Source organism: Zophobas morio, unplaced genomic scaffold, assembly GCF_036711695.1.
Source record: "Zophobas morio isolate AGI-343-1 ecotype UQ-CSIRO unplaced genomic scaffold, CSIRO_AGI_Zmor_V1 ptg000012l, whole genome shotgun sequence".
Lineage (NCBI taxonomy): Eukaryota > Metazoa > Arthropoda > Insecta > Coleoptera > Tenebrionidae > Zophobas > Zophobas morio.
Window position 1 is genome coordinate 12,109,595 of NW_026972117.1, and position 27,407 is coordinate 12,137,001.

A 27,407-nucleotide genomic window follows, 5' to 3' on the forward strand; every position below is an offset into this window, starting at 1 on the left:
GATCAAATACACATTTGGATAACGATTAATTTTCGATTTTTGTATAGATTTGAGTTTTTAGTTTCTCCAATAATTTCATTCTGTAAAAGAAAAGCGATCTTGAAAATTATTCAAATAAATTGAATTTTCGAGAAAAATGGTGGAGGCGCCGGGATAATAAATAAATACATATATTTGCATTTATTTAATTCAATAATTGTTTGAAAATTGGTACAGGCCTGGATGTATTTTGGAAGGGACCATTATGATCAATCCATATTTTGATATTTCAAGGAAATTGACATTTAAAGCGGGATTAATTACCGATTTTTGATTAGCTTTGTACAGGTTTAATGTTCCTCAACAATTCCATTCTTTCAGTTGTTAAGAGAATAGATTAAAATGAACGTAGATTTTCATTTCGAGAAGTTTTAATTTAAAGTAAGGTGCTCTTGGAACTAATTTAATTTGTCGCGAAAAATAAAAAAATTGGAAAAAAATCGTCGAAAAATGGTGGAGGGGCCCGGAATAATTTTTTAAATTTTCACTAGATGGGATATATTTTGGAGGAAGTGATTTCTTTCTATAAATAATTTGATATATATTACATTATTAAATATTTGATTGAAGGAAATGAAAGTATAAAAATTTAAAGCAAAATTAATTACAATCGACATTTGGATGAATTCGAGTAGTTTTAACACAAAACAATCAATGTGGGATAAAATATGGACAGATATTGTGTATTGTGCATTAAACTGTATTTGAGTGATTATAATTTCGTTAATGAAAAAACCGCTTTGCGCATTAATTAGTGTTGTGTAGCTGCGGATATAATGGTTTAGTCAATATCCTCCTGAGCATTTCCACGATAATATAGTTTTCCCGCTTACAAAGCAGAATTGCATGCTAAGAAACTCCCCCGCTTAAAAATTCTAGTTTGCTGCCCTCATTTCAGCGAAATGACTACCATCCGAACAATTAGGTACAAATTAAGTGATAAACACGCTATTAAAGCGGCCTTATAATTTCTCCTTAATAACTTTTTCCCGGTATGGCGCTTAATTGAATTTTAATATAATTATATCGCGCGATAATAATTAGCATCTGACAAGCAGACCCTGGAAGAAGCACACTTACGTCACCCACCTACTTAGATTTAATTTTCTGTGGAAGTTTGTTCGTTATTTGTAAAGTTGCAACTTTCTTTGTAATTCGCCGGAAAGGTTAGCCCAATTCGAAAATTCTTTGTACGTGCTTTCGTCGAGAAAGTAAGTTTCTTTGCTTCTGTTAGTTGTAGACTTCTTTCACTTTTCCCACTCCTCGTTAAAAATAAATGATTGAAATTTATAGATGTGTGGGGAGTTGTTTAAGGCGCCGACAGCCGGAGTGAAAAGTCCTCTAAAATGTTTAATGTGGCGAAATTTTCCTGCTTCGATGTTTCTAATGTCGTTATAAGTTTTCCGAGACATTTCGTTAATGAGTCGCCGGAAACACCACGTAAATAGTTTATGGATTTTTTCTTTGCTAACGAAGCTGCAAACTTTTGCGGAATTTTAAAACATTTTGTCTACAGCGCAAAAATTTAAAGTACCGGAAGAAAATTGCCAAAAACTTGTAGTATAAGTAGATTAAAATAAAAAAAAGACCGTACTCACAGAGGACATGTAGATTGATCTCTTCGGTGACGTCCTCTCCGACTCCGTTGCTCGCTGTGCATTTGTACACACCAGCTTGATGCCTATCCACCCTATCCAGTGTTAGCACTGGAGTAACCAATGTTTGATCGCCTGATGGCAGGACATTGTTTTTCCTCGACCATGTTATTTTAGGTACAGGATTACCAGATGCTTTACACTCTAACCTTACTGATGATCCTTTTTTTACTTCGACGCGTCCATTCGACGACACGTAGTGTATCCGCGGAGGCACTGAAAAAACACAAAGTTATTTTTGTAGATTCGGGCGTTGAGGATTCGAGTAAATACCGGGGTGCTTTTGAAATTTATTGCGGCTTAACGGGAAAGGTGAGAAGTTGAGGCTAATAAGATTCTTGATATAACTTGAAAATGCTTGAATCAATTAAAGGAAGGAAACTGGGTCGAGGCAGGGTACAACGTGTTGCTTAATTTGGAGTATACGCAATTTTGGATTTATTGCCAGTTGGGAGTTTTATGGGGGTGGTTTAGAGACTCTTGGATTCGATTAGGGAGGAAACGGGTCGCTGGGCTTGGGTAGTTTTGCTAAAAATTCCCGGAGATTAATTTTACGGCCAGGAATTGGCCTCCTTAGTTTTTGTTTGATTGTCTACATTTCTAACCTAAAATTATAGAAGTGGCGCTCAGACCGTTTTCCCGTGTTTACTAAACTAAGGATAGTCACCGTGAGATATGTTTGAGCATTGTTGCGAAAATTAATGACTGGAAGAGGTCTTTATAGCCGCTCGGAATGGGTCAGTGTCTTACGTCTTTCATCTTTTATGTGAGCACTCTAGGGATGACAGAGCTTTATAAATTTCCATGCATTTGACAACGAAAAATTTTAAACACTGACTATTGATTTGTGCAACAATATTACTGTCACGTACGACACAATTTATCCATTTCGTACTATGGGATGTCACATTAGCATATTAATATTGCAGTTCATGCAACTGGAATTGCTAGTCAGTTCGAAAAGTAATTTGAATTTCATCAAAAGCAGCTATATTAAATTTAAAGTAGTATTAAACACTTTCATGTCAGTGAATAGAGGTGGGAATAATGAGTTATTTACTCTAAACCAGATAATCAAAGTTTTGTTTAACAAATATATTTATACCAGATTCCAATAAATATTTACTTTGTAATTCCTCCTAATATTGTGCTGTAGTTTTTGGAGATGAGCCAATTAAATATTCGTAATTCTTTCCATTAATTCGTATTTTAAATGAAATTTTCTAGTAGGTCAGTGCTTTTTTTCTGTTGAATCGGTTGTTTGCCCTTTTTATGGAAATTTTGGAAAATATTTTACACTTATTTTAGGATATTTTAAGGAGTAGAACAAAAATGACCTCAAATTTATTAGTCTACGAAGAATTCCTGCATTATGTTTCCCTTTCAAATAGCTGCAGTTTTAATAATTTTTGTTTTGTTTTAATTTTTGAAAAAAAGTTACAAATTTTAACAGTTTTTCTTCTTTCAAATACAGACCATTTTAACATGTATTTTTGAAAATATTTGGAAATTATTTTTCCAGTTTTCCTGGTCAGTTGTAGAGACAGTTTGAATGTTCATCCAAATTTGAAGTTTGGAAATTTTCTAGTATCCAGTACTTTTTTCTTTTGACTAGTCTGCTTTGAATCTTTTTTCTTGAAAATTTTTGGAACATAATTTCCCCATTTTCTAAGTTATTTCAAGAAATAGAATAAAAATGTAATGAAAATATTGTCAATCTACGAAGAATTCTATAAATTATTATCCCATTCCGTTCGCATAGCTGCCGTTTCAACATTTTTCGGAAATTTTTTGGAAAATTTTGTAAAAATATTTTACTACACTTCGTAGTTGTTAGAATGGGCAGAATCAAATTATTGAACCATAAAATTTCTCTATAAACTCGGTCATTTGTAGTTTTAACTTCTTTGCGAAAAAATGGTAGAGGCGCCGGGATAATAAATACATTTATAAACATTTGTAGTCAGAACTTTATACAGGACGCGAGATATCGTGCAAGAAATGATCGATTTCAATCAATATTTGATATTTTAAGGAAATAGAATAAACGGAAATGTGAAGCAAAATTAATATGCGATTTTTTCAGATTTTAATTTTTCTCAAATAAATTACACATTTTTGCGTTATTTGAAACGATCACCACATATTTGTTGTTCTAGAATTGGGAAAAATTAGCATACACATATAATTTTAGGTGAAAAATAGTGGAAGCGCCGACTTCATAAATAATTACAGGCACTTGTATCTTTTTTCGAAAATTCTTCTAAAAACATTATAGACTGAACACATCCCATTTTAGAAGAAAAGTTTTTTTTCCTAAACATTTTTTGGTGGTATTTTAATGGAATAACAAAACTTAAACACATTGGAAACGCTTAATTTTCGATTTTTTATAACTATGAAGCCCAAAATTCAAAATTTGCATATTTTTGCACAAAATTACCTCAAAGGGTTAGTGTTAAATTTTGAGTTTCGATAAATATTTTCTTTTGAAAATTAAAAATTTTGTGATTCATTTGACGAAATCCAAGTTTTAAAAAATGCATTGACGAGCTGTTGATTCAAGTTCCACTATTTCGATATTAATCTCATGTCAATTTGTTGAAAACGCTCAACTTTTATATAGAATTAGCGGCACATAGGAAAATATTTATGATTTAGTACGTTTCGAATATACTTCATCAAGATTAATTTCTAGAAAATAAACGTATGCAGAAATCGAAAATATCTAATATCTGTTTTTTCGAAAATATCTACCATTTCCAATATAAAAAAAATTCTCGTCAAGATATATATGTATATATATTCTAGAATTATTTGTCGATCTATAGACGACTTTTCCAAAAGCGCTGATTTTAAGATTACTTTCTGCGATCACCTACGAAAATTGTCTAATTAAATTTTTTTTGTCGATTTGTTTTAGGCTTCTTTTTTTCGAAAATATCTACAATTTTTTCAAAATCGCCAATATAAACTACAGCAGTTTTCAGGATTTAAAAAAATTTGAATTTCGCACGGGATATTTCGCATATATATGGCTCCGGAACCATAGTTTAAAATTTTCTATAATTTTCGACACGATCTGTCAAAAGATTAGAGTTTTGAAAAAAAATTTAGAGGATTAAATTTTGGGGTCCGAAATCTTAACCGATGAATATCTTATTAGGATTAAATTTTGGATTCCAAAACTTTGACCAAAAAATATTTTCTTTTGGAAATTGAATTATAAAATACTTGTTTGAGTAGATTTTACAAAACTTCGGCGTTACGAATTTTTCGATTTTTTTCGGCCACCGAGATTTTTCTGTAGAATACGACCCAGAGAATTTATTTTCGGCTCCAACTGACTTAGTTAGCCAGGCAAGTCAAATCAGGGTAAATCAAATTAGTTAATTTATCTTGCACTGAGATGGTCTAACTTCATCTCTTCATCTCTGACATCACTTGATCTGGCTTTATTCGACTTGATCTGATCTAACCCAAATTGATCTGAACTGGTTTAACTTGACCAAACGTGGTCTGACCTGGCCTGATCTGATTTGATCTAACCCGATTTAACATAATTGATTTAGGATAACCTAGTTTGCCCTGACGTCCCCTGATTTGACTTGATCCGGTTTAAACAGGCTTGATTTGACTTGACCTGTTGCGACTTGAACTGATTTAACCTGAGCTGATCCGACATGCCTTGACTTGACCTGACCTGGTGTGATTTAATCTACCCTGGTCTAACTGGACTGATTTGCGCTAATGTCATCTGATTTTGTCTAGCCTGATTGGATCTAACCTAATCTAACCTGATTCATTTAGCTTAAGCTAATTTGCCTTGACTTGGCCTTATTTGATTTGACCCGACTTAACCCGACCTAACTTGGCCTGCCCTGAACCAACCTGGATAACTCGATCCAACCTGATTGTCCGCCTCTTCTCATCAGATAAAATAAAAAACTCCTCTCTTTAAAACATAGAACCTCGAAAAGAGTTGTTATAATGAAATAATTAAATAAAATTATGCCGGCACAAAACACTTCATAAATAAAAGCACAACAAGCATCCCCCTTACACTAAAACTTATTGCTCCTGTTCTGACAACAGTATTAAAATACAATATATTAAAATTCTCCGAGAAAGATGAAAAGCGGCGATTCATTATGTTTTAAAAGATAATAAGCTCAAGTTTCAGAAGACCGTTTGAGCGAATTAAATTTAGAAACAATGAGCAGGCCCTTGTTTGAAAACTCAAACAAAAACATAAAAAATCGCACAAGAATAAAAGCTACGATTTCGCGTTGTCGGTCCATGGTTTATGAAAGTCAACACAAAATTAGAATAGTAAATATTTTTCTCCCTGCGGTACTTGTTATACTGCGTACAGCGCGGACAAAAAATTGTGTGTTTTTAAATTAAATTTCCAACACAAATAAACGCCGCAGTATAAATAAAGCACTAATTACTAACTAATAAGAGGGGCTTCGTCGCAGGATTAAATCATACGTTATGGGTAGGTAAATATCATATTGAACCCTCTGGTGGAAAATCCGTAATCCCTTTGCGGAAAATTAGGCACTGGTGAAAGTCGCAAGCCGAGGAACATGGAAAACGGAGCCGGCTTTAATTTAGTTTGCTAATGCATATGACGTCACCAAACTTTAGTGACGTCACAAGGTCGGTTTTAAAATTTTCGCATGTTGTTTAATTACAACCAACCGCATTTCGCTAAACACTCATCAACTACTATTTTAATTCTAGTTAAAGGCTGCAATTGCTTTTCATATATTTTACCGGCGGTGAAATTATGGTGCGGAAATCAAATGTCAACCTGTCAACTAAACTCACTCCGAATCCTGAAATTTTAAACCGAACGCAAATCTATTATCACAGTACCCAGCGAAAGCTCGCAGCTAAAGCTGCGTTTATTTCGGATAAGACAGCAATTACGAAGTTTTCGGTTCAATAAAATTAAAAATTAAATCAGTTCGTAGCCAATCAGGTATGCCACACTTAATTTTAATATTAAAATAACGAATACATCAACATCGCCTTAAACTAACTAAAAATATTTCATTAAAAAAGTTGGCTGGAAGTTTTCAACTAACCCGAAACTAATTTCCATAAATTATTCCGGCCAAACATTGCACTCAGCTTAACTTGTATCACCAGTGAGATGGGGCCTGCGATTGCTAACCAGATATAATTTTATTATTGCGTAAAATGTGCGTGGTGGACACACAAAAACAAAGGTGATAACGGCCAGATTTATCGAAAACCCTTACACTTTTTAAAATTATATTGTCAAACAGCTTCTCAAGTGCTCCGCGAATTTTAAACTCGTCGTCTTGTTAAGATTTATGCTTTATTTAATTGGAATTTCGTATTTACCTTTCGAAAATAAAAGTTTCATAACTTGGCGCTGGCTGTTTTTGTAGATGTAGACTCACTCAAACGCAACAGTTTTTACGCAGTAATTACTTCTTAATTAAAACCTTAATGAGGGTTTATACAAGCATCCTTTTGCTTGGAGGAGAGCTTTTATGCTTACATTACAATGAAGGAATCAAGATTTACTTTCTAAGTGAAGCGGATAGTAGATGGAGATTATAAGTATCTACGTGTTTGTCTATGTACTTTTTAGTGCGTAGGCAACTGTTGGCGATTTTTTTCTCAAAATGGTTTACTTAATATTATTATTAGTATTACCTTAAAGAACACTCTTTAAGGTAATACTATTAATTAATTTTATTTATTATATATTATATATGGGGAAATTCTTATCGTAGACAACTTATAAGTAATTTATTTTCATCGATTTTCAACAAATAATGAAAGTCACACAGGTTTTAATCATGTCATTTGGGAATAAAGTCGAATTAAATTTACATTTGTTCCGTGTTAAATACGCTAAACGAAGTAAATTACGCGTTAATATTTAAATGACCAATTAGAAACACTTAAATAGATTAGTTGAACAGCAAATTTCAAATGATAAACTTAGCTCCATAAATTAAATAAAAATAAAGAGCTCTGGTTGAATGATTTAGGTGAATGGAAACACCTCGATGAAATAATTAGTACAAAAAAAGAGCCAGTCGTTTATAAAATTCAGTAAATTTATCTGAAATGTAACAAAAATAAAAGCACTGTGAAGATGTACCTTCAATTTTTGTTGAATGTGTTTTTAGAATTTCAAATATTGTGTTTGACTTACACTTATATCTGTGCAGTGGGAATATTTTCAAAATATGCTTGATTTTGCCAAGTACTTTGGTTTAAGTAATTTACTCAGAGTTTTTAATACACTTCATATTACGAATTATTTAAAGTACTGAAAATAGGTATTGTCAGTGTATTATAGTTTCTACTTTAAGTATTTTTCACATCTCAAAATCCAGAAAATACTTTAAGTACTTACTTGTATCATTGTTTAAGTTATTAGTTCAGATATGTTCTTTTCGTACCATCTGAGGTCAAAATTTTAGGCAAATATGGACTAAGACACGAACAGAAATGAATTTTACATCATGAGAACTAGTGCAAGAAATGTTCATTTCGTTTACTGAATTTATTAACATTCGAAAAATGCATTAACTGAAATCAATTTTGAAAATTCAGTCCTGAACACAAATGGCAAAGTAACTCAAGTACTTCTTTCATATCAATACTTGGCACTTACTGTTTGCATTACTTTCAAAATTACTATTAATAATTTACAGAGCTGTTCATAACTTGAAGTAGTATTTCAAATATTTTAGCCTACTTTCGAAATATGCTTGGATTTAGTACTAGATTTTGCCAAATATTTTATTTTAAAACTCTCTGTTTAAAACATTTCTCACATCTCGAACTATTTAAATTTCTGGAGGTATTTACATGTTTCAAAAATGTTTCACCTTTTTTTTTAAATGGTTGCCACGTCTTCAAAATACAGAAAATACACTCAGTACTTGTAAGCAATGTCTGTGTTAGTAGTCTCTAGTGATTCTATTTGCTCCATGCGAAGTTAAAATCGTAAAATATGGACTAAGAGAGGAACAGAGATGGAAATTTTACAATATTATGAGCACTATTAAACTCCAATGGCAAAGTAATTCAAGTACCCCTTCCTTCATTTTAGTACTTGACAACAACTTATATTATCAAATTACTAATTCAGAGCTATTAAAATTTGAAGTAAGTAGTACTTCAGGTAGTTTACTTTCAAAATATACTTGGATCTAGTAGTTGTCAATATTGTTTATATCAGTACTCTACAGTGATTCTTTTCGTTCCATGTGAGGTTAAACCTTAGGCAAATATGGACTAAAAGACGAACAGAGGTGGAAATTTTACAATATCATCAACACTATTGAACACAAATGGCAAGGTGATTAAGGTACTTATTCTTTGATTTTAGTGCATAATACTTTGTAATGGAATCACTTTCAAAATTACTATCTATTAGTCATTTCAAAGCTATTCAAAATTTGACATAGTATTTCAAGTATTTTCTATTTTAAATAGTTTTCACATCGCAAAATACAGAAAGTACTTTCATTACCTGTAATCAATATTTATGTTGTTAGTTTACACCGGTTCTTTTCGTTGTTTCGTTCATTGGGGTTCAAATTTCAGAAGAATATGGACTAAGGGAAGAACACAAGTAGAAATGTTTCAATATTATCAGTACTACTGAAAAAACGTTTATTGTATTTACCAAAATTATTAATGCTCCAAAAGAAACGTACTAACTGATATAAATTTCGAAAATTTACTGTTGAACACAAAAGACAAAGTCATTCAAGTACTCTTTCTTTCATATCAGTTTTTGGTACTTGCAATTTGACTCAGTTTCAAAATCATTTTCAGAACTATTCATAGTGCTTGATTTGGCGTTGTTTAAAATATTTTTCATATCTCGAACTATTTAAAGTTCTGGAAGTATTTAAATGCCTCAAAAATTTGTATAATTTCTATTTTAAATAGTTTTCACATCTCAAACTACAGAAAGTACTTTCAGTACTTGTAATTATTGTCTGTGCTTTCAGTTTTTACCTAAATTATCAACTCTCCAAGAAGAAATGCACTAGTTGATATCAAATTTGAAAATTTAGTGTTAAACACTAGAAGTAATTCAAGTACTTCTTCTTTCGTATCAGTACTAGTTCGTTTATTTAAATCACTTTCAGATTTATTATCCATTAAACATACTCAGAGGTCTTCACAACTTGAAGGAATACTTTAAGTATTTTGTCCTAATTTAGTACCTAATTTTGCCAATTAAGTACTTTATTTAAAACTCACTGTTTAATATATTTTTCACATCTGGAACGACTTAAATTCCTCTAAGTATTTAGATGCTTCAAGTATTTTTTTGGCTTTCTTTTTTAAATATTAGTTGTCATGTCAGTAAAATACCGAAAACTTTTAACCATTGTCTAATGTTAGTACTTTAGAGTGATTATTTTAAAATCTTACGCAAATATGGACTAAGAGAAATTTTACATTATCATCAGTACTATTGAATTCAAATCGCAAAGTAATTCAAGTACCTGTTCCTTCATTTTAGTACTTGTTAATTGATAATTGAATTACTTTCAAACTTATATCTATTAGTCATTTTCAGAGCTACTCAAAATTTGAAATAGACTTTCAGGTAGTCTATTTTCAAAATGTACTCGGATCTAGTACTTGATTCTGCCGGGTACTATATTTTAAGACGCATTGTTTAAAATACGTATCTTGAATTATTTAAACTAGTGGAAGTATTTTAAGGCTTCAAGTACTAAACTAGTGGAAGTATTTAGGTGCTTCAAGTACTTTTTTTGCCTTCTATTTCAAATAGTCTTCACAGCTAAAAATACAGAAAGTACTTTCGGTACTTGTAATCACCGTCTATGTTATTATTAGTTTTCGTTTTAGGTGGGGTTAAAATTTGCGACGAATATTGACTGATAGTACAGAAGTGGAAAATTTGCAATATCATCAGTACCGATCAAAGGAGAAATGCAAAAACTGATACAATTTTTGAAAATGTACTGTGGAACATAAATGGCAGTTATTCAAGTATTTCTTTTTTCATGTCAGTACTTGGCACTTGGGATTTGAATTATTTTCAAAATCACAATCAATCTGTTAGGCAATTTCAGAGTTGCTCACGAGTTGAAGTTAATACTTCTAGTATTTTGCCCTACTTTCGAAATATAAGGTACTTGAATCTTGTACCTAATTTTGCCAAGTACTTTATTTTAAAACTGTGTTCTCGAACTACTTAAATTCCTGGAAGTATTTAGATCCTTCAAGAATTTTTTTGCTTTCGTTTTTAAATAAGTTGTCATATCCCGAAAATTCAGAAAAGATATTCCGTAATTGTAGGGGTTGTCTAATGTTAGTACTTTAGATTGATTCTTTTAAAATTTTACGCAAATATGGACTAAGAGAAAAACAGAAAAGGAAATTTTACAGTATCATCAGCACTATTGACTTCAAAGGCAAAGTAATTCAAGTACTTCTTCTTTCATTTTAATACTTGGCACTTGATAATTGAATTACTTTTAAAATTATAACTCTCTAATAGTCATTTTTAGAATTATTCAAAATTTTGAAAAATTTAGTATTTTAAGTGCTTTACTTTTAAAATTAAATGGACCTAGTACTTGATTTGCCATTGTTTAAAATATTTTTCGTATTTCGAACTACTTAAAGTACTAGAAGTATTCAGATGCACGTGCTTTCAGTACTTATAATTATTGCTTATATTATAAGTTTAGAAATTTGAGAAAAATATGGACTGACAGAAAGACAGAGGTGGAAATTTTACAATATCATCAGCACTATTGAACCAAAACGTCGAAGTAACTTAGGCATTTCTTCTTTCATATTAGTACTTAATACTTGGTACTTAAATTACTTTCAAAATTACTATATGTTAATGATCTTCAGAGTTATTCAAATTTGAAATAGTACTTCAAGTATTTTACTTACTTTCAAAATGTACACGAACTTAGTACTTGATCAAGTAGTTTATTTTAAGACGTATTGTTTAAAATATTTTATTATCTCGAACTACTTAAAGTACTGGTAGTATTTAGATGATTCAAATACTTCTTTATTTTATTTCACATCTCAAAATACAGAAAGCACTTTCAGTACTTGTAATTATTGTTTACGCTTTCAGTTTATACCAAAATTATTAATTCTCCAAGAACGAATGCACTAACTGATAAATTTAAAAATTTAGTGTTGAACACTAAAACTAGTTTAAGTACTTCTTCCCTCATATCAGTACTTGTTCTTTTATTTAGATCACTTTCAGATTTATTATTAGTTAAGCATATTCAGAGGTCTTCATAATTTGAAGTAATACCTTAAGTATTTTATCCTAATTTAGTACCTGATTTTGCTAAGTAAGTACTTTTTTGAAAACTCACTGTAACTACTTAAAATCCTGAAAGTATTTATATGCTTCAAGTATTTTTTTTTTGCTTTCTCTTTTAAATAGTTGCCACATTCTGAAAATACAGAAAATATATTCCGTGCTTGTAAAGAATGTCTAATGTTAGTACTTTAGAGTGACTCTTAAAATCTTAGGCAAATATGGACTAAGAAATGAACAGAAGAGGAAATTTTACAATATCATCAACCAATTTAAGTATTTCTTCCTTCAGTTGATACTTCTTGATACTTGTTAACTCAGTTACTTTCAAAATTACTCTCATTTTTAGAGCTGTTGAAAATTTTGAAAAATTTTGTATTTTAAGTACTTTACTATCAAAATTCACTAGGATCTAGTACTTGAATTGGTATTTTTGAAAATATTTTTCATATTTCGAATTACTTAAAGTACTAGAAGTTATCAGATCCACGTACTTTCAGTACCTGTAATTATTGTTAATATAATAATAATTTTAGAAAACTATGGACTCAGAGAAGAACAGAGGTGGAAATTTTACAATATCATTAGCACTATTGAATCAAAACGTCAAAGTAACTCAAGCATTTCTTCTGTTGTATCAGTACTCCAGTCACTTTCAAAATTACTACTCCCATATGTTAATAATCTTCAGAGTTATTCAAATTTGGAACAATCGGTACTTTAAGTATTTTACTTTCAAAATATGCACGGATCTAGTACTTGATTTTTGCAAAGTACTCTATTCCAAAACGCATTGTTTAAAATATTTTTCATATCTCAACCACTTAAAGCACTGGAAGTATTTAGCGATCCAAATATTTCTTTACTTTCTTTATCTTAAATAGTTTTCTCAGCTCAAAATATAGAAAGAACTTTCAGTACTGGTCAACATTGTCTGTGTCAGTACTTCACAGTGATTCTTTTTGTTCCGCGTGAGGTTAAATCCTAGTCAAATATGGACCAAGAGAAGAAGAGGGGTGGAGAGTTTACAATATCATCAGCACTATTGAACACCAAGGAATTAAAGTACTTCTTCCTTCATTTTAGTACTTGATACTTGGTAATTGAATTACTTTAAAAATTACAATATACTACTTTTAATAGTCATTTTCAGAGTTATTCAAAATTTCAAATAGTACATCAACCACTTTAGTTTCAAAATATACACGGACTTAGTACTTGATTTTTGCCAAGTACTTAATTTTAAGAGTCATTGTTGCAAATATGGACTAAGCGATGAACAGAAGAGGGAATTTTACAATGTCATCAACACATTGACTTAAAATGGCAAATCAATTTAAGTACTTCTTCTTCCGGTTGATACTTGATACTTGTTAACTCAATTACTTTCACAATTACTCTCATTTTTAGAGCTGTTCAAAATTTTGAAAAATTTTGTATTTTAAATACTTTACTATCAAAATTTACTAGGATTTAGTACTTGAATTGGCATTTTTTTAAATATTTGCATATTTCGAATTACTTACAGTACTAGAAGTTATCAGATGCGCGTACTTTCATTGTTAATATTTTCAGTTTAGAAATTTTAGAAAAATATGGTTTCAGAGAAGAACAGAGGTGGAAATTTTACAATATCATCAGCACTACTGAATCAAAACGTCAAAGTAACTCAAGCATTTCTTCTTTCATATCAGTACTTGATACTTGGTATTTCAACTACTTTCAAAGTTACTATATGTCAATAATCTTCAGAGTTACTCAAATTTGAAACAGTCGGTACTTTAAGTATTTTACTTTCAAAATATGCACGGATCTAGTACTTGATTTTTGCAAAGTACTCTATTCCAAGACGCATTGTTTAAAATATTTTTCATATCTCAACCACTTAAAGCACTGGAAGTATTTAGCGATCCAAATATTTCTTTACTTTCTTTATCTTAAATAGTTTTCTCATCTCAAAATACAGAAAGTACTTTCAGTACTTGTCAACATTGTCTGTGTCAGTACTTCACAGTGATTCTTTTTGTTCCGCGTGAGGTTAAATCTTAGTCAAATGTGGACCAAGAGAAGAAGAGGGGTGGAGAGTTTACAATATCATAAGCACTATTGAACACCAAGGAATTAAAGTACTTCTTCCTTCATTTTAGTACTTGATACTTGGTAATTGAATTACTTTCAAAATTACAATATAATACTTTTATTAGTCATTTTCAGAGTTATTCGAAATTTTAAATACTACATCAAGTACTTTAGTTTCAAAATATACACGGACTTAGTACTTGATTTTTGCCAAGTACTTTATTTTAAGAGGCAGTGTTGCAAATATGGTCTAAGCGATGAACAAAAGAGGGAATTTTACAATATCATCAACACATTGACTTAAAATGGCAAATCAATTTAAGTACGTCTTCCTTCGGTTGATACTTGATACTTGTTAACTCAATTACTTTCAAAATTACTCTCATTTTTAGAGCTGTTCAAAATTTTGAAAAATTTTGTATTTTAAGTACGTTACTATTAAAATTTACTAGGATCTAGTACTTGAATTGGCATTTTTTTAAATATTTTTCATATTTCGAACTACTTACAGTACTAGAAGTTATCAGATGCGCGTACTTTCAGTACCTGTAATTATTGTTAATATTTTCAGTTCAGAAATTTTAGAAAAATATGGTTTCAGAGAAGAACAGAGGTGGAAATTTTACAATATCATCAGCACTACTGAATCAAAACGTCAAAGTAACTCAAGCATTTCTTCTTTCATATCAGTACTTGATACTTGGTATTTCAACTACTTTCAAAGTTACTATATGTTAATAATCTTCAGAGTTGCTCAAATTTGAAACAGTAGGTACTTTAAATATTTTACTTTCAAAACATGCACGGATCTACGAGTAGTACTTGATTTTTGCAAAGTACTCAATTCCAAGACGCATTTTTTAAAATATTTTTCATATCTCAACTACTTAAAGGACTGGAAGTATTTAGTGATCCAAATATTTCTTTACTTTCTTTATCTCAAAATACAGAAAGTACTTTCAGTACTTGTCAACATTGTCTGTGTCAGTACTTCATAGTGATTCTTTTTGTTCCATGTGAGGTTAAAATAAGAGGGGTGGAGATTTTACAATATCATCAGCACTATTGAACACCAAGTAATTCAAGTACTTCTTTTTTCATTTTAGGACTTGATAATTGGTAATTGAATTATTTTGAAAATTACTATATATTACTTTCATTAATCATTCCCAGAGCCATTCAAAATTTGAAATAGTACTTCAAGTACTTTACTTTCAAAATTTACTCGCATCCAATTTATTTTAATACGCTTTTTTATATTTTTCATATATTTGGAAGTTTCCTATTTTATTTTCTATTTGAAATAATTTTCACATCTCAAAATATCGAAAGTACTTTCAACCCTCGTAATTATTGTCTATGGAGTAAGAGATGAACAGAGGTGGAAAATTGTCAATATTATCAGCACTACTCAAAGAAACATTTATTTTGAATACTTAAATTATTAACGCTCTAAGACGAAATGCACTAATTGATATCAAATTTGAAATTGTAGTGCTGAACACAAATGACAAACTAATTCAAATGCTTCTTTTTGGTACCAGTACTTTATTTTAAAACTCAGTGTCAGCTAAGGAATGATAGACGTTTTATTTTATTAGACACGTAATCTCTGAAACTACTGGACCGATTGTTGTCACATTTTGTATGTATATTAGAAATGTCACGTAGATGGTTAAATGTTAACCAAAAGTTTGCTAATTATCCCCAACAAGTTGATGATGTCATTTCAAAAAATTCTATGTTTATTTGATGTAACTGTTATACAACAATATACTCCTATATGTGTACGAATCTGCTTTAATTGTTTCCCCTTTTTTTCCTTTTTTCTCGTGTTGTATATTATTTATGTTTCTGACGTCATAACAAATTTTTTGTTAGTCAAATTAAAAACCTCATTTTCTCGAAAATGTGAGAATACGCTCGCTTCATTATAATAATGATAAAACAAGCATTATAATATTCATAACATTTTGCTCGGTTGTGGTTTAATTAATAATTTTAGTCCTCTTGTTTTGAGAAGACAAACTCATTTAAATCAAACTAATTTCTACGTGACATTCTTTCGAGGTATAAACATAAATCAACACTTGAGCTTCAGATTGCCATTACCTAGTGCTGAAGGACATTTTATCCCCTTAGTTGAGTGCTCTAAACATATATTTTAAAGTGTTTTTTTTCGTTCCATATGAGGTTAACACCTTAGGTGGATATGAACCAAAAGGAACAGAGGTGGAGAATTTAATATTTGAAGACAACATTTCTCAAACTGAATTGGTGTGTAATAATCACTCCTTAGTAAATATATAAAGCAACAATTTTCATCTAAAGTTACAACTTTCGGAGTCCAGGCATTACACAACAACGCTGCATCTCCACTCCGCTCCAAAGTGATGTTACTAATAGTCTTATAAGATGAGACCATTTCAGCCCCAATAAACAAACTTATAAAGCGCTCTGCCTGTCTTGTTATCTATTAAATAGACGACTGTACTTTAAGTGCAAAGTTACCGCCACACATCTAAACCGAGCGGATTATTTTAAACTCGCAAAAGGAAGAGTGAAGGGCACAAAGTGCCGAGGTTACGCATGAACCACTTCATTAGCTCGACTTTCATTCATTTCGTGTCATTATCCATAACATAACAATGATTACGCCGCCAACCAGGTCTTACTTTATACTTGAGTTAATATGCTAATTTCAGACTATTAAACAGTCTGCGTAACTCAAGCGGCCGGTTCGTACGGTTTAGTTCGTGATGCTTTTAAACAAAGGCATTTTAATCATTACGTTAAGTTGACGGCGGAAGGGAGTTTTAAAGCTCGGCTCTGATGCAAGTCTAACTTTTCGCGGATGTCATACGTCGGATGGAATTACAGCCTTGTAATAAGTGCATTAGATTCCGTCTAACGTGCGCCGTTGCAAGTTAATAAAGGTTTAACGGAGAGGATTTTATTTAGTTATGGCTCGAACTTTTTCAAATGATTGCACTTCTTAAACAAGTTTAAAAATTTATTACTAGTCATACGTTTCAAGCGTTTGCGATCATCACTTTAACCCAAACTAGAACTGCGCCATTTTCGCGGCACCCTAACTGCAATTTCCTCTAAAAGTCCGACAAATCCGCACACAATGCTGTTGTCTTCCGCAATATAAAATTTTAATTAAAAACAATCTCTGCACTACCTCACATTTGGTAACATCTAATGCCCCGATAAATTTCCGCGTCCACAAAAAACAGACAATCCTCCCGGACCACTCACGACGTGTCAGCCATAAAATCTTTCATATACTCCTCCATAATCCGGCAAATGAAAATAATAAAGGCGCCATTACTTATCGACAATGGTCTTGCTCTTGTGGTTAGTGCGAGTGCAGAAATTCCGAGCAGACAAAGGAACCAGCAGCAAATTTCACAGCGATTTCCTCGGCGGGATGGAAAAGTCGCGCTGCTAATTGAATTAAGGGAAATCCACATCCTTGCATTATTTTTCATTCTGTCTTGCTGTTTCATTTCGTCTTAATGCCTCTAATCTCCTTCCACTGGTACCTACATGTTCCACTTCCAGTTCGTTATTTCTGGGAATTAGTGATCGCTGGCTGGAACGGGGGAGTTGGGGGTGAATTTAATGCGGGATGGGGTTAAGTGATCTGACAATATCTCCCTGACTATGCATCTGTTTACCTATGATAGTTGCAATGTCCAAACACACTTTCTCAATTCTGCTCTGGCCTTCTTGAGAAGTTTATGAACGTACTCGGCTCGGTTTAATGCGATCCGCCTGCGCAAACGTATCATCACGATCCCTTGAGATCCCGAAACACCTATAACACTGGTAAACTTTCTCAGTTCCATAACTAGAAGCTCAAAAGTTTGCTATTTACGTCCGTATGGAAGAATTATCACGCTCCCAAACACCATGAAACACGGGTCCAACAATTATTTTTTTATGTCTCCACATGGCGAAATTTTTTAACCACAAACACTCATTTATTTTTTTGTGCCTCCATAACCTGATATTGTATCCAGAACTGGCTCAACATAAAATCGGTAACGAAATAATAATTTTAAAATTCTTCAATATTTGCAGTGTAAAATTTGAAACTATACGTTTAAAAGGGTATCGTCGAATGTTCTTGAGTTGCTATTATACGACTCTAACAACAACTTTATTGTGAGACATGTTTGATACAACAGAAAATAATACACAAAAATTCACCTTATCATCATGAAATAAAAATCTAACGAGCGTAATCCTCAACAAAGCGGTGTATCTACAAAATAAATGTGGCTTTATGCAGGCTGCCGGATGAATAAATAAAAATATCGTACGTCCTGGCAGGGGTTAGTTTATGAAAATGGATTGTTTGAATTTTGAGTCAGGCCTTCGAAGACAGAAAATATTTTATTTGGTGTTTTTTCCCCCAGGCAGAACCTCTACAGAGGTGGACAATATTATACGATTTTTTATTTTATTTTAAAATGAACACCAACAAGTTTTGTTCATGAGGCTGCTTACTAAAGATTTTAAATACACTAGTTTCCATAAATTTTGTACCAAGCACACGAACGAGTGTTTTTAATAGGCTTTGATAAAAAACCTACTGCCATACTTGTGCTTTATCAATCCGTCTTGATTTTGAACCCTATACATCCCAGTATTAGCAAAAAATCAAAATTTTATAACAATCTTTAATTGTTTTATTGTTGTAGAATTTTAGAAAACTTTGGCAATTACTTTTCTAATTTTCTTCATCATTCGCAGAGTTTGAATACTCGTAGTTTGTAAAAAAAATTTTTCTAACTCAGTTTTTTTTTCTTTTGAATATACTGCTTGAACTTTTTTCTGAAAATTTTTGGCAAATACTTTCCCTATTTTCTAAGTTATTTCAAAGAGTGCAACAAAAATGACCTCATATTGTAAATCTATGAAAATCATCTATAAATCGGTACCTGCTTTACTCCTTTCGCATAGCTGCCGTTTTAACAATTTTTGTAAATTTTTTGGAAAATTTTTAAAAAAACATTTTGCAACTTTTCTCTGCTGTTGGAATGACAGTATCAAAATGATATTTAATTATTAATCTACAAAGAACTCTCATAAGTAGTTCTGTTTCCTTCAGATGTAGAACATCAGATATTTTTTGGAAAATTTTTGGGAATTATTTCCTTAATTTTCTCGCTCAATTGCAGAGACTGTTTGAATATTACTTCAGATTCGCAGTTTGAAAGAACTTTTCTAGTAGCCCAGTGCCTTTTTTTTTTCTTTAGAGTGGGCAGTTTTCCCCATTTTCCGAGCAGTTTGAAGAAATAGTACAAAAATGACCGTCTTAACAATTTTTGATATTTTTTTTTTGAGAATTTTCAATAAATACGATTTTTTTCTCGGTTATTGGAATGGGCAGATACAAGATAACGCATAATTATAATTCTACAAAGAATTTTCTATAAACCAGTTTTTTTTCTTTCGAATGGAGACCATTTTACATGTTTTTTGAAAAATTTTTCGAAATGAGTTTCTAATTTTCGCGGTCATTTGCAGAGATAGGCAATTTGCACTTTTTTTTGAAAATTTTTGAAAAATACTTTCCCCAATGTTTGTTAACTTCAGGAGCAGAACAAAAAGGGCCTCGTAGAATCATAAATTCTACGAGGAATTCTCAATAAACTTGCATCTTATTCTTTTCGCATAGCTACCCTTTCAACAACTTTTTAAAGTTTTTTATAAAATTTTGAACACATATTTTGGCATTTTTCTAGGTTGTTGGAGTGGACAAAATCAAAATGACACAAAATTATTAATCCAGAAAGAATTCTGTGTAAACTTGTTCCTTTTTCCCTTCGAGTGGAGAGTATTGTAACGTTCTTTTAGAAAAATTTTGGAAAATTACTTTTTTAAGTTTGTCGATCGTTTGCAGTGATAATTTGAATATTACTTCAGAGTCGTTGTTTAGAAGAAACTTTCTAGCAGTAGTGTTTTTTTTTCTTTTGAATAGACTGTTTGTCCCTTTTTTTTTGAAAATTTTTGGAAAATACTTTCCCCAGCTTCTGAGTTATTTCGAGGAGTAGAAGAAAAACGACCTTACATTGTAAACCTACTAAAAACTTTCTGTAAATCAGTCTTTTATTCTGTTTCGCACTTTTAAAAAAATTTTTGAAAAATTTAGAAAAAATATTTTTCCACTTTTCTCGGTGGTTTGAATGGACATAATCAAAATTACGTCTAATTATCATTTTTCTCCGTAGAATTCTCTATAAATTAGTTCAATTTTCCTTTCGAATGAATAAATCATTTTAACAGGTAATTTAGAAAATTTTTGGAAATTGTTTTTCTCATTTTGTCGGTCATTTGCACAGACAGTTGAAATGTGATTTACTTCAAATTCATAGTTTAAAAGAAATTTTGTAGCAGTCCAATATATTTTTTTCTTATGATTAAACAATTTGAACTTTTTATTTTTATTTTTTGAAAATGCTTTCGCCATTTTCTAAGTTGTTTCAAGAAGTAGAATAAAAATGATCTCACATTATATAAATCTACGAAGAACTCTCAATAAATCCGGATTTTATTCATTTCGTATAGCTGCCGTTTTAACAATTTTTGGAAATATTTTGGAAAGTTTTGAAGAGATATTTTGCATAATTCTCAGTTGGAGTGGCCAGAATCAGAATGACGTCTAATTATTCAGCTACAAAAAGGTCTCTATAAACCAGCCCTTTTGAATTGGGACCATCTTTACGTGTATTTTGGAAAATTTTGACAAATTACTTTTCTAATTTTTTCGATTCTGTGCAAAGACAGTTTCAATATTACTCTAGATTCGTAGTTTATAATAATCTTTCTAGAAGCCCAGTGCTTTTTTTAAGTAGGCAACTTTTAAAATTTTTGGAAAATATTTTCTCCATTTTCTAAGTTATTTAAAGAAATAGAAAAAAAACCGAACACATATTGTAAATCTACGAAGAACTCTCGGTATATATGCCCCTGATTCCTTTCGCGTAGCTACCGTTTTAACAAATTTTGGAAATTTTTTAGAACATTTTTAAAAAATATTTTAGTACTTTATTTGCAAAGAATTCTCCTTTTTTCTTTCGAAATGGAGACCATTTTATTTGTACAAGCAATTTGAATATTACTTCAGATTCGTAGTTTAAAAGAAATTTTATAGTAGCCCAGTGCTTTTTTATTATTTAAGTAGTCAGTTTGAACCCTTTTTTGGTAATTTTTGGAAAATACTTTGTCATTTGCTAAGATATTTCAAGCAGTAAAACAGAAATGACTTCACACTGTAAAGGTACGAAAAATGCTCTATAAGGCAGTATTATAGCTCTATCTTAATAATTTTTGAAAACTTTTCGGAAAATTTTGAAAAAATATTTTGCCTCTTTTATCGGTTTTTGGAATGAGTAGAATAAAAATGAATAATTGTTAATTTATAATAAATTCTCTATAAACTTGCCCCTTTTCTTTTGAATGGACATTTTAACTTATATTTTGGACAATACTTAGAAATTACTTTTAATTTCAACGATCGTTTCCAGAGAAACTGAATACTACTCCAGATTCATAGTTTAGGAGAAATTTTCCGGTAGATCAGTGCTTTATTTTCTTTTGAGTAGTCAGTTTAAACTTTTTTTTTATTTTTCGAAAATATATAATTTCCCTAGTTATTTCAAACAGTAGAACAAAAATAACCCCTCTTCAGTGTACGAAGAACTCACTGTAAATGTGTCCGTTATTTCTTTGGCACAGCTGCCGTTTTAACAATTTTTGGAAATTTTTTGGAAAATTTTTAATAAAACATTTTGCAACTTTTCTCTGCTGTTGGAATGACAGTATCAAAATGATATTTAATTATTAATTTACAAAGAATTCTCATAAGTGGTTCTGTTTCCTTCTGATGTAGAACATCAGATATTTTTTGGAAAATTTTTGGGAATTATTTCCTTAATTTTCTCGCTCAGTTGCAGAGACTGTTTGAATATTACTTCAGATTCGTTGTTTGAAAGAAGTTTTCTAGTAGCCCAGTGCCTTTTTTTTTTCTTTAGAGTGGGCAGTTTTCCCCATTTTCCGAGCAGTTTGAAGAAATAGTACAAAAATGACCGTCTTAACAATTTTTTTTTTTTTTTGAGAATTTTCAATAAATACGATTTTTTTCTCGGTTATTGGAATGGGCAGATAGAAGATAACGCATAATTATCATACTACAAAGAATTTTCTATAAACCAGTTCTTTTTTTTCTTTCGAATGGAGACCTTTTTACATGTTTTTTGAAAAATTTTTCGAAATGAGTTTCTAATTTTCGCGGTCATTGGCAGAGATAGGCAATTTGAACTTTTTTTTGAAAATTTTTGAAAAATACTTTCCCCAATGTTTGTTAACTTCAGGAGCAGAACAAAAAGGGCCTCGTAGAATCATAAATTCTACGAGGAATTCTCAATAAACTTGCATCTTATTCTTTTCGCATGGCTACCCTTTCAACAATTTTTTAAAGTTTTTTATAAAATTTTGAACACATATTTTGGCATTTTTCTAGGTCGTTGGAGTGGATAGAATCAAAATGACACAAAATTATTATTCCAGAAAGAATTCTGTGTAAACTTGTTCCTTTTTCCCTTCGAGTGGAGAGTATTGTAACGTTCTTTTTGAAAAATTTTGGAAAATTACTTTTTTAATTTTGTCGATCGTTTTCAGTGATAATTTGAATATTAATTCAGAGTCGTTGTCTAGAAGAAACTTTCTAGCAGTAGTGTTCTTTTTTCTTTTGAATAGACTGTTTGACCCTGTTTTTTGAAAATTTTTGGAAAATACTTTCTCCAGCTTCTGAGTTATTTCGAGGAGTAGAAGAAAAACGACCTTACATTGTAAACTTACTAAAAACTTTCTGTAAATCAGTCTTTTATTCTGTTTCGCACTTTTAAAAAAATTTTTGAAAAATTTAGAAAAAATATTTTTCCACTTTTCTCGGTGGTTTGAATGGACAGAATCAAAATGACGTCTAATTCTCATTTTTCTGCATAGAATTCTCTATAAACTAGTTCAATTTTCCTTTCGAATGAAAATCATTTTAACAGGTGATTTAGAAAATTTTTGGAAATTGTTTTTCTCATTTTGTCGGTCATTTGCACAGACAGTTGAAATATGATTTACTTCAAATTCATAGTTTAAAAGAAATTTTGTAGCAGTCCAATATATTTTTTTCTTTTTATTAAACAATTTGAACTTTTTTATTTTTATTTTTTGAAAATGCTTTCGCCATTTTCTAAGTTGTTTCAAGAAGTAGAATAAAAATGATCTCACATTATATGAATCTACGAAGAACTCTCAATAAATCCGGATTTTATTCATTTCGTATAGCTGCCATTTTAACAATTTTTGGAAATGTTTTGGAAAGTTTTGAAGAGATATTTTGCATAATTCTCAGTTGTTGGAATGGGCAGAATCAGAATGACGTCTAATTATTCAGCTACAAAAAGGTCTCTGTAAACTAGCCCTTTTGAATTGGGACCATATTTACGTGTATTTTGGAAAATTTTGACAAATTAGTTTTCTAATTTTTTCGATTCTGTGCAAAGACAGTTTCAATATTACTCTAGATTCGTAGTTTATAAGAATCTTTCTAGAAGCCCAGTGCTTTTTTTTAAGTAGGAAACTTTTAAAATATTTTCTCCATTTTCTAAGTTATTTCAAGAAATAGAAAAAAACCGAACTCATATTGTAAATCTACGAACAACTCTCGGTACATATGCCCCTGATTCCTTTCGCGTAGCTACCGTTTTAACAAATTTTGGAAATTTTTTAGAACATTTTAAAAAAATAATTTAGTACTTTATTTACAAAGAATTCTCCTTTTTTCTTTCGAAATGGAGACCATTTTAAACTGTTTTTTGGAAATTTTTCTAACTTTTTCGGTTATTTGCACAAGCAATTTGAATATTACTTCACATTCCTAGTTTAAAAGAAATTTTATAGTAGCCCAGTGCTTTTTGATTATTTAAGTAGTTAGTTTGAACCCTTTTTTGGTAATTTTTGGAAAGTAAAACAGAAATGACCTCACACTGTAAAGGTACGAAAAATTCTCTATAAGGCAGTATTATAGTTGCATCTTATTAATTATTTCTGAAAACTTTTCGGAAAATTTTGAAAAAATATTTTGCCTCTTTTATAGGTTATTGGAATGAGTAGAATAAAAATGAATAATTATTAATTTATAATAAGTTCTCTATAAACTAGCCCTTCTCCTTTTGAATGGACATTTTAACTTAAATTTTGGAAAATACTTAGAAATTACTTTTAATTTCCACGATAGTTTCCAGAGAAACTGAATACTACTCCAGGTTCATAGTTTAGGAGAAATTTTCCGGTAGACCAGTGCTTTATTTTCTTTTGAGTAGTCAGTTTAAACTTTTTTTTTATTTTTCGAAAATATATACTTTCCCTAGTTATTTCAAACAGTAGAACAAAAATGACCCCTCTACAGTGTACGAAGAACTCACTATAAATGTGTCCGTTATTTCTTTGGCACAGCTACCGTTTTAACAATTTTTGGAAATTTTTTGGTATTTAAAAAAAATATTTTGCATTTTTCTCAGTTGTTGGCAGATGGGCAGAATCAAAATGACGCTCAATTATTTATTCACAAAAGATCATGTGTAAACCGATCTCTTTCCTTTTGAATGGAAATCATGATTTTTGGAAAACTTTTGGAAATTGTTTCTCTAATTTTCATTTAGAGACTGTTTGGGTATTAGGTACTTCAGATTCGTAGTTTAGAAGAAAATTTCAATAGCCCAGTCGTCCTTTTCCTTCTGAGCGGACAGTTTAAACCTTTTTTTGAAAATTTTTTGGAAAATTTTGAAAAAATAGTTAGCCAATTTTCTCTGTTGTTGGAATGAGCAGAATCAAAATGACGTCTACTTATTATTAATCAACAAAATATTCTTTATAAACTAGTCCTTTTTTCCTTTGGAATAGAGACCATGTGTTTTCTCTTCTGGCATACCGAAGATCACGTTTCCTTTATATACACTAAGACTCCTGATTTAAGATATGCATGAAAAGATCATTTCACATAGTATGGAAAATACACATCCTTGTGTGCCGCCAATGTGTCTAAAGATTTTTTTTAACATGTTAACCCTTAACTTGGCAAAACCAGAAGAGGCCACAAAAAATTATCTTTCTACATTTTTGTACATATATGGAAGTTACAAAGTAAAAAAATCGTTCAGAATAATTTTCAATACAATCGTTCTTTGTTTACAATTATGTATCTCAGAAGATACACCGCCCGGTTTAGGGGGTACTGGAATGTATCTGTGTAGATACATTGCCAGATTTTAGGAACACAGCATAAATTCATCGAAAAGCTGGCAGTGTGAACTGTGGGATACAACCATGATTTTAAGCAATATTGGCAATGTATCTCCTAAGATACAACCAGATTTTTATGTTGGTCTGATATAAATGTACTAAAATTGTATCAAAATCTCAGTAAATATAGATAATTATTAATCAAACTCGGTCCAGAACACCAGATTGAGACAACTCATGATTTTTTTACAAATATAATTATATTCATTATTTTACACAATTAAAACAGTATAAAATATAATATAATAAATTAATCCTTTTACATAATTATTGCGTACTATTGTGAAAATTAAAAACAACAACGTTAAGAATAAAATAAATCTTGCCGCCAGATTCGTTTGTGAACATTTGCTCAAAGAGAACGGTCCCATAATTTACAACACATTTTCCCGCGGAATTTAACTAACCAGATGGTCCGATTGTTAGTATAGGGACAGGGTCTTGTAAATTCTATTCTGACCATGGTAGAAAAACTTTAAAATGAAAGATGTAAAGAGCGAAAACGAATATTTGAGTTTGCACTTGTATTTTAACGTACAAATTGCGACTCATCAATGGCTTGACGTATTCATACGTACATATATTAATTGAAACATTGGCAAATTTTCTGTTAGCACTTGCATTAAATTAAACAGTGTAAATATCAAGAATATTATAAATTTAAATAGGTAACAGTCAAAAAATAAACTTTTTCTGTTAAGAAAACTAGCTACTGAAAATTAAAATATTAATTTACAGTTCATTCAAAATTCATACCACTATTATAGAAAACATAATTTAAAAAATATATACAAGTAACTCTATATATACATGATTTTTTTTTAGAAATTTGTTTTAAACTTTCTGTTTATTATTTTTATTATTTTTTTTAACATAAGAAGCCTAAATTTATGTTTAAGAATAAATTGCAAAAGGCAAATCAGTTTGCTAAATATTGCAACCTTACAAAAATCTAATGTGGGAGGTAAAATTAAATAACTTTAGTTGCTCTTAAGTAGAAATCATTTATTGTAGTTTTGCTGTATGATTCATTACTTATTCAATAAATGTTTTAGTAAATTAATTAAAAAATGCTTGCACATGGGAATTTTGTTAGTATTACTAATGCTTTTGCATGAATATTTTGATAATAAATAATACAACCTATGTAACATTAGTGCACATTATAACATTAAACATATAAGAAAATTTATAATGTGCAAGGGTATGTTTTTTAATGGAAAATCTAAACATAGTTCACAAAAACATGCAGTGATAAAGAAGAATATAAATTTTGTCGACAGATTCGTTTATGAATAACATTTGCTCAAAGAAAACGGACCCATAATTTACAATACTCTTTCCCGCGTAAATCGTTCGACTACCTACCCAGATGGGCGTTTAGATTGTTTGTATAGGGGTTTGTAAATCCCGTTCTGACCATGGTAATAAAAATTAAAGTGAAAGATCTAAACAGCGAAGGACACTTGAGTGTTGCAAGTGCATGTGCGAATTACGATAGGCACTCTGTGGCTTGGCCTGATCGAACGGAAATGAACGAAATTGTACTGTATTTATTCATTGAAATCTGATTAATTTTCCGCTGCCGTTTGCATTAAATTAAGTAGTGCAAAATAAAAGGAAATTCAAATGACAATAAAAAAACTTTGTATTAAGGAAATTATCTAATGAAAATCAAAATACTAATTAACAGTTCATCCAAAATTTGTTCACTATTAGTACTAAAAATATAATTTACAAAAATACAAGTGTCGGTGTGTGTATAGTATTTAATTTATTCAAACAAATTTGCTTTGGATTTTCTGTTTTTTTTTTATTTTTTTAACACAATATGTCTAAATTTGTCTTATGAATTTAAAATTAGAACCAAAATTTCAAATTTGTTCAATATTTTCATTCAACACAACTTT

The 27,407-nt window shown here is 30.6% G+C and overlaps 1 protein-coding gene across 5 annotated transcripts in view; it reads right to left on the reverse strand.

The window, feature by feature from the left end:
- LOC135127782 (limbic system-associated membrane protein) overlaps positions 1–27,407 on the reverse strand; it is an 829,211-nt gene that overhangs the window by 323,534 nt on the left and 478,270 nt on the right. For all 5 annotated transcript variants that reach the window (XM_064054398.1, XM_064054399.1, XM_064054400.1 and 2 more), the window contains exon 5: positions 1,638–1,910. In XM_064054398.1, coding sequence (XP_063910468.1) covers positions 1,638–1,910 — 273 coding nt within the window. The remainder of the gene's footprint in view (positions 1–1,637; positions 1,911–27,407) is intronic.